Below are 8,902 nucleotides of genomic sequence, written 5' to 3'. Positions count from 1 at the left end.
TATATATATATATATAAACATATATATATATATGCCTTTATGCTTTGATTTGTCTCACTGCGCTTTATATTGTTCAAATTATGGTTATATTGCTGTTTTAGTTTCACTTTAATGCTTATGCTTTAACTTTTTGAAAAATATTAAAAGATGTGACTTTAAGATTGCCATGTAAAAAACCTGTTTTTCTTATACTAAGAAAAGCTGGCACTTGAGTCACATGACCCACGCACGCTTTTGCTAATGCATACTTGATTGGGGTGGGTTGTTGACGCTGATGAGCAAGGTTAAGAGGAATAGCCTGTTTTGACATGGGTGGTTCAAAATTGCGTCTTAGTCATGTACAGTACAGTGCCTCCTTAGGGTAGTTACAGAGTGTAACTCATTCTATTTGTAACAGTCACGTGTAAAAACAAGTGTATTTGACTTGTAATTTACATTTCTCTGTAGGACCATGGCTTGGACCAGACAGAGCAGTTTCTTCCAGCATCAGATGCAAAAAAGTTGCAGAAGAAGAGGGTATCGTTCAGGGCCATCGTGGCAATAGGTCTACCCACAGCACTGGCGATCATTGCATTAGTAACTGGACTGTTAGTGTGGCATTTCCATTGTGAGTTATTTAACTCATAAACAAACAAACACACTATTATTATCACCAGTAAACAGTACATTTGAATGATTATGATAAAACAATAACTCCAGCGTGTCCATTATTACAGACAGGTATAATGGGAGGGTGAGGAAGATGTTCAGTGGTTATTTGACCATCTCCAGTCAAACGTTCTCAGATGCTTATGAAAATAGTAACACCGCTGAATATAAAGAACTGGCTTCAAAGGTCTCAAGGCAGGTGAGGTGGTCATGTTTCTTTGTAATGTTTTCAGTTATTTTTTATTTTCTTTATGTTAAAACTTTGCTTCATTGTACGTTGTCTTTCAGCTCAAAGGTATATATGGTCAAGTGCGCTTGCTGTCAAAGTACCATGTGGCGTCCAGTGTGCAAGGTTTCAGGTAATTGAAATAATTGAAATAATTCTACCATTCATGGGAGAAAATTATGGGTAGTTGACATGAAAGGTCAATCAGAAAAGCCTTTATTTCTAATTTTTGTGTTATTAAAGATGCATTTGACCTTGTATGACCTCATATTAACTGACAGACTGCATGAAGTATTTGGGCTTTAGAAAACGCATTGCAGGACTATTTAAGTGGTGATGTACATAAAAGTCAAGCCAAGCTCTTAATTGTCATTACATAAGTAACCAAATTATTTTTCTTTTCACTGGTTGATGCAGAATATTAAAATTAAAAATGTAAATAGAGAAATAAAAATAAGATTGAAAAATATATAAAGAATTTAAAACTCCTATAAGACGTAAGAATCAGACTTACAAGTAGAAGTGTACGTGTAAAGATTCATTTTAAATTTGAATTTCATTGTTGAAAATAAAATGTAGACAATTTTTTGTCTGCCAACCTTGAATAGTTCACCCCAATCTATTAGAGCATCACAGAATATGCCAGACTCATTTTACACTGTGAATCTCATTGATGTTATTTTTTCCCTTTAGTGAGGGCAGTAATAACGGTATCATCGCTTATTACCTGTCTGAGTTTAATGTGCCGGAGTCCCAAGTATCTGCTGTGGACGAGGCCATGGCATCCATGGATGGGGGGGAAAATGCAAGGAAAAGCCGGAGGGGGTTTGGTCGCAGGACTGACAATAGCCTCATCATTGACGGCATGACGTCAGGAGGTAGATCTACTGGAAGAGAGTTTTAGATTACTTGCATAGTCACCTCTTGTAATCTAACTTCACATTTCATTTTAGTCTAGCACTATTCAGTCTGATGGTTAACAGTTGAAATTCAGATATATTTTGGTGTGCATTACAGCTGTGGATGCTCGGTTAGCTGGCAGAAACCTCAAACGTGAGTTAACAGTACTTTCTTTACATTTAGCTGTTTATTCATGTTTATATCGTACTCATATTCAACTTGTTCTGTCTTTCAGGGTCCAGTAAGAGGTCTCATCATGCTCATGGGAACCAGACAGACATTATCCGGTCTCCAGGTTTTCCCGATTCCGCCTACCTTCCCAACCTTTACACCGAGTGGCAGATTCGGGCCGACCCAGAGCACAGGATCAGACTGGAGTTTGACGTCCTAGACTTGGAGAAAGATTGCCGTAATGATTTCATCAAAGTGTACGACTCATTAGCACCATCAGAGAAGCAAGTCATAGCGGAGTAAGTGTTTATACACTTCATGAAACAGTACCACATGTGTGAGCTGTATCACGTGACACATGTCTGTTTTCATTGTCTTTTTCGATATGTGGAATCTTAACAAATGTGTTCATGCAGGAAATGCGGATATCGTTTACCTGATGAGAAGCTCATTTTCATCTCCTCTGGGAATGTCATGCTGGTTACACTGGTTACAAATGAGGAGAAAAACTTCCCAGGTTTCAGGGCATTTTATTCTCAGATTCCAGCCAAAATTCAAGGTAGAGTTTAATATTGAGATATAATAAACTCATTAGGGTCCAAAGTTCACTTTTTGACAGACTTTGCCAGTCATACACGGATATTTCTTACTTGCCACGAAACTGTATTTTTTTTATTTAAAGAAAAGGCTTATGAAAATGGTATAAAATTTTTAAAAAAAAATGTTTTTAAAGAAATCTTATACTAACCAAAGCTGCATTTATTTGTAATATTATGAATTATTATTACAGTTTAAAATTACTTATTATAATATCATAAATACTATTATTTTCATAACTTGTTTTAATATTTTTTCAAGTGCAGTTTATTCCTGTGATGGGAAAGCTGAATTATCAGCAGCCATTATTCCAGACTTCAATGTCACATGATGTCACAAGAGACATTTATTATTCTCATCAATGTTTAAAACAGATGTGCTGCTTAATTTTTTTTTTGTAACTGTGATGCTTTTTTTTATCAGGATTCTTTGATGAATAGAAAGTTCAAATGAACAGCATTTATTTATTTGAAATAGAAATCTTAATAGAAACATTTGAAATGTTTTTACTGCCATTTTAGATCAATTTAGTGCATCCTTGCTGAATAAAAGAACAAATTTCCTTCCAAAAAAAAAAAAGAAGTGTTGTATTGCAGTTCTTTATAAAATTACCAGCCACTTAGCGAGTAACTTGCCAAAGCTTATTCTAGTGAGCATTAATTCTGGATCCTGCTTTCCTGTGTGTTAAATCAAGCAGTCTAAGCCCAATATTTGTGTTAACAATGTCTTGTCCCATTCTATAGACTGTGGAGGGAGACTGATGGGGCTTCGTGGTACCTTCACATCACCTGGCTATCCCTCCCATTACCCACCTCAGACTGACTGTGTCTGGAACATTGAGGTAAAAATGATTTACCCTCAGTGTCATTTAACATCTCCTTCAACATTGATCTGTTCCTAACATTCAATAATGTAAGTTCTTAAATGTTCTGTCTGACAGGTTCCATCAGGAAAGCATATCAAGGTGAAGTTTGACAAGCTGTCTATACATAGCCCTGAACAAAACCCCATCAGCTGTCCAGCAGACTACTTGGAGATAAACTACAGGTCAGATAAAAGTGTCAAAAGAGTAATCATCATACTTATACTTGAGTAGATATTACAAACTATGAAATATAAAGAAATATATCATTTATACACCACTATTGAAGAGCATTAAATTAATCAAAGTGACAGTAAAAACATATTATGTAACAAAGGTTTTCTATTTCAAAGAAATTATGTGCTTTTGAACTTTCTATTCATCAAAGAATCCTAAAAAAAAGTGTATCACGGTTTCACAAAAATATTAAGCTGCACAACTGTATATATTGTTTTATTATTAACACAAAATAATAATAAAAAATATTACTTAAGCATCAAATGAGCATATTAGAATGATTTCTGAAGGATTATGTGAAGACTGGAGTAATGGCTGCTGAAAATTCAGGAATAAATTAAGTTTTAAAATATATTCAAATTCTGTAATATTTCACAATAATACAGTTTTTACTGTATCAAATGCAGCCTTGGAGAGTATAAGAGACTTCTTTCAAAAACATTAAAAAAAATCTTACTGACCCCAAACTTTTGAATAGTAGTGTATATTCTCTAAATATAGACTATAACTGTCATTTGTTCTTTTATAACTTGATTTAGGATATGTGGGGAGAAGCCACCCAAAACTGTGTACACAATCAAATCAAACCAAACAACAGTCAGATTTCATTCTGACCTGTCTTACGTGAGCGAGGGCTTTTCTGCCGAATTTGAGGCCTTTGAACCCACTAATCGTGAGTAGAATCATATTATTTTTCCTGCTGATATTAAAACGCAATGTTCAAAGCCAGTACACCGTGACAAACATATCTAAAATCACTTTTCCACAGCCTGCCCTGGGAGATTCCAGTGTGACAATGATCTGTGTGTGTCTCCTAACCTGGAATGTGATGGCTACAATGACTGTGGAGATATGAGTGATGAGAGGGGCTGCAGTAAGTTCATACCATATTACTTGTGCTTAGTCTTTGGACAGTTGTTTTCTCGAGTGTCATTTGGTGCTGCATTACTTTCTTTACCCATGCATGCAGCATGTAATGAGACTCAAATAAAATGCAAGAACGGCTTCTGCAAGCCCAGTTTCTGGCGCTGTGATGGGGTGAACGATTGCGGAGATAACACTGATGAGGAAAACTGTGGTGAGGATGAAACCAGCACTCAAAATCATGAACAATGGAGCAAAAGTGATGGAAACGATTTCAGGTTGTTTGTCCGATTTTGTCTGTAGGGAACTGCAAAGCTCAAGAGTTTAGATGTCGAAACAGCCGCTGCATCCCAGCACATAAGCAGTGTAATGGCTACAACGACTGTGGCGATGGCTCAGATGAATCTCAGTGTGAGAAATGTGAGAACTTTCAGTCAATAAATACAAAGTTTGACTGTTTTTTCAATACTTGGCCTTATTTTGACCTCAAAAGTTTATATAGTAAATTCTATAATTATTATTAATGTATACCTCTATTGTTTATTGTGACCCTGGACCACAAAACCAGTCTTAAGTCGCTTGGGTATATCTTTAGCAATAGCCAAAAAAACATTGTATGGGACAAAATTATCGATTTTTCTTTTATACCAAAAATCATTAGGATATTAAGTAAAGATCATTTCTTTTATGCCAAAAATCATTAGGATATTAAGTAAAGATCATGTTCCATGAAGATATTTTGTAAATTTCCTACCGTAAATATATCAAAACTTAATTTTTGATTAGTAATATGCATTGCTAAGAACTTCATTTGGACAACTTTAAAGGCGATTTTCTCAGTATTTTGATTTTTTTGCACCGTCAGATTCCAGATTTTCAAATAGTTGTATCTCGGCCAAATATTGTCCTATAAGACCATACATCAACGGAAAGCTTATTTATTCAGCTTTCAGATGATGTATACAACTCAATTTAAAAAAATTGACCCTTATGACTGGTTTTGTGGTCCAGGGTCACATATATAGTTTCACAGTTACTGTAGTTACTTACCAGCACTAAAATTTAACTTGGAGGTTGATAAATATCCCTGCTGTCAACATAAGCACACACTATATTAAGTGACTCAGTTGCCTCTTTTATATCCAGCCATAGCTGTTCACTGCTCTGATCTCACCTATAAGTGCAAGAATAACCAGTGCATTAGCAAGCTGAACCCGATGTGTGATGGAGAGATTGACTGTGCGGATGGTTCGGATGAAGCTGAATGTAGTAAGTCCAGAATTTCTCTGTCTTTCCTCATATATGTTTTTCAGTTATGTTTCAAACTGTGTTTCATGTTCGATTCAATGTAGAATGCGGGACGAAGCCCTACAAGTCCAGTCGTATTGTCGGTGGAAAGGACTCGAGTGAGGGAGAATGGCCCTGGCAGGTCAGCCTCCACATGAATACACAAGGTCATGTGTGCGGTGCGTCTGTTATCAGTAACCGCTGGCTGGTCACTGCTGCTCACTGCGTGCAGGACAGTGAAAAGTTCAAGTGAGTTCTTATGTTGTTTGGCCCTCTCCTCCCCTCCTGCTCTGATCCTGACTGAATGTTTGTTCTTTTGCTAGATATTCCCAGCCTGACCAGTGGGAAGTCTATCTAGGTCTACTTAACCAGGGTGAGACTAGTAAGTCCACCCTAAAACGCGTGAAGCGCATCATTTCTCACCCTCAGTATGATCACTTGAGCGACGACAATGACATCGCGCTGATGGAGTTGGACAGCCCTGTAACTCTCAGCCAGAACATCTGGCCCGTCTGCTTACCTGAAGCCACACATGACTTCCCAGCAGGCAAATCTGTCTGGATCACTGGCTGGGGCAAACAGAGAGAGGAAGTTGGTAAGTCATGTAACAACCTACGCTACCATTCGAAAGTTTCAAATGTTAATGTTTTAATGTTTTTGAAAGTCTTCATTTATTTGATCAAAAATACAGTAAAAACAGTAATATTGTAAAATGTTATTACAATTTAAAATAACTATTTTCTATTTTAATATATTTCAAAATGACTTATTCCTGTGCTGAAAGCTGAATTTTCAGCAGTCATTACTCCAGTCTTCAGTGTCACATGATCCTTCAGAAATCATTCTAATAGTTTAACAGTGTAATGTTTTGCTTAATGTTTTTGTTGAAACCGTGATGCATTTTTACAGGATTCTTTGATTAATAGAAAGCTCAAAAGTACAGCATTTATTTAAAATAGAAATATTTTGTAACATTATAAATGACTTTAGAAGAAGAAGAAGAAGAAGACACTCTCCAGCCCTAAATCCATTAAAAAAATAATATTTGGTTCCACTTTATATTAGGTGGCCTTAACTACTATCTACTTACATCAAAATAAGTACAATGTACATATTGTGTTCATATTGTATTGCAAAACACTTTTGCTGCTATTGAGGTGGGATACGGGTACGTTTAGGGACAGGTTTGGTGGTATGGGTAGGTTTAAGTGTGGGTTAAGGTGTAAGGTATGGGTCAACAGTGTAATTATAAATGTAATTACAGAAATTAATTACAGATGTAATTGCATGCAGGTATTTTTAAATATATATAATTATAATTTAAAAACTTGTATGTGCACAATAAGTGCATTGTATCATGATTAATTAAAATGTAAGTACATAGTAGTTAAGGCCACATAATATAAAGTTGGACCTAATATTTAAAAAAAAAAAAAAAAAATTTAAAATCATGTACACTCATTATGAAATGAAAATCCAGCCATATCAGTTGTCTGATAAAAATAAAAGTGAGTAACCAAAACATGAGTTCAACACAACTGCTAGACTGGCCAGTGCAATTTGTTTTGCAGCTTTATGCATAAACCCTCTAGAGAAACTCAAATTTAATCAAGTGTGTCTAAACTCTTGACTGGTATTGTGTAAGTAAGTACACAATAAGACATGAGCTGCTTTGTCCAAACCAGATAATGAGAGACAGTACTTAAAACCTCAGGTTTGCAGTGAATATCTCTGAGTACAAATTCTGATATAATAACCTAAAATTGTTAGTAAGCTAATTAAATGTCTTCCCTCTGCTTTAGACGCCATTGCATCAGTGTTGCAGAAGGCCGAGGTGCGCATTATTAACAACACTGTGTGCAACAAGCTGATGGATGATGGGATAACACCACGCATGATCTGTGCAGGTGTATTGAGTGGAGGCGTAGACGCTTGTCAGGTGAAATGAAAGATCTTCTGTTTTTTTCACATTCAGATACATGTCATAGCCTTACATTTGTCAGTAATGCACATTTATTCCTCATTCCTCTGCCAGGGTGACTCAGGTGGTCCAATGACTTCCACTGAGAGCAGTGGCCGCATGTTTCTTGCTGGCGTGGTGAGTTGGGGAGATGGCTGCGGTCGCAGGAACAGGCCCGGCGTTTACACACGCGTCACAGAATACCGCAGCTGGATCAGGGAGATGACAGGGGTATAATGTCACAACAGTGACACGAAATGGACTAAAGCAAACAGTATCAACCTGTATTGAGAGTTATTGAAAATAATTAAGGCATTCATGTTCATTGAGTTTTATTTCAGAAGCCATAAAGATTACTATAATCAGGCCAAATGTCCACTAAAATGTTCTTTGACTTTTATTTTCCATGAATATAATAATGAGCTTACATAGTTTCTTTATCTATTCTTTATGTGTTTCTCTTTGTAATTACTCTCTTAGTTTCGTCTATGTGTACTATGCTGTTTTTGAGCTCAAATGTTGCTCTTGCTGTGGAGGAAAAGTATTCGTGCTGCCTTGCTTAAGTCATTACAATTTGAGTGGTTCTCAGGGATTTTTAAAATGTAATTGTTGGCATAATGTGTTAATTGTCTGTTTTATTTTTATTACTTTATAGTTTAATTACCTTTCATACCAAACAGACTTCATGATCAGATCTGTGCACAAATGTATTTTATGACTAAGTAATAGGAAACAATTTTAGAGTTTTCATTTATTCTGGGCAGTTGATGCCTTGCTTGAATGGCATTTTAATTTTAAATATATGCTGATAAAAATATAGAATATCTGCAATGTGTGGGTGTGTGTGTATAGATAAAACATTTGTGTTCTTACTCCTTACATTACTCCTTACCATTGGAATTTTGAAACTTAAAATATGAAAATGTCAGCATTTTTTGTTGAAACAATTGGCAATTTTTTTGAATTTTTTTTGTTCCGTTTTGTTTACACAGTGATCTTTATTTTGGTGTTATGTGTATCTGTGATCTTTTGTTATAATATTTTTTTTATTTTTATTTTTGTTAATGCCCTCCTTGGGGGATTGGCGTTCCCGTAATGTGCCTTGAAGCTTCAGTGGATTCTTTGTTAAACATTAAAAGGGAAATTCCAA

At 35.8% G+C, this 8,902-nt stretch overlaps 1 protein-coding gene across 1 annotated transcript in view; it reads left to right on the top strand.

The window, feature by feature from the left end:
- LOC107756115 (suppressor of tumorigenicity 14 protein homolog) overlaps positions 1-8,902 on the top strand; it is a 9,695-nt gene extending 793 nt beyond the window's left edge. The window contains exons 2-19 of the mRNA XM_016573119.1: positions 448-607; positions 717-847; positions 937-1,007; positions 1,568-1,752; positions 1,892-1,927; positions 2,010-2,244; positions 2,362-2,504; positions 3,286-3,383; positions 3,483-3,589; positions 4,181-4,314; positions 4,411-4,515; positions 4,612-4,719; positions 4,809-4,925; positions 5,652-5,774; positions 5,858-6,041; positions 6,116-6,387; positions 7,595-7,731; positions 7,828-8,902. Of these exons, the coding sequence (XP_016428605.1) occupies positions 448-607; positions 717-847; positions 937-1,007; positions 1,568-1,752; positions 1,892-1,927; positions 2,010-2,244; positions 2,362-2,504; positions 3,286-3,383; positions 3,483-3,589; positions 4,181-4,314; positions 4,411-4,515; positions 4,612-4,719; positions 4,809-4,925; positions 5,652-5,774; positions 5,858-6,041; positions 6,116-6,387; positions 7,595-7,731; positions 7,828-7,989 (2,508 nt within the window). The 3' untranslated portion in view covers positions 7,990-8,902. The remainder of the gene's footprint in view (positions 1-447; positions 608-716; positions 848-936; positions 1,008-1,567; positions 1,753-1,891; positions 1,928-2,009; positions 2,245-2,361; positions 2,505-3,285; positions 3,384-3,482; positions 3,590-4,180; positions 4,315-4,410; positions 4,516-4,611; positions 4,720-4,808; positions 4,926-5,651; positions 5,775-5,857; positions 6,042-6,115; positions 6,388-7,594; positions 7,732-7,827) is intronic.

Source organism: Sinocyclocheilus rhinocerous, unplaced genomic scaffold, assembly GCF_001515625.1.
Source record: "Sinocyclocheilus rhinocerous isolate Xijiao unplaced genomic scaffold, SAMN03320098_v1.1 scaffold682, whole genome shotgun sequence".
Taxonomy (NCBI): Eukaryota; Metazoa; Chordata; class Actinopteri; order Cypriniformes; family Cyprinidae; genus Sinocyclocheilus; species Sinocyclocheilus rhinocerous.
The sequence above is the reverse complement of the archived record's forward strand: the minus strand, read 5'-3'. Positions and strand labels throughout refer to the sequence as shown.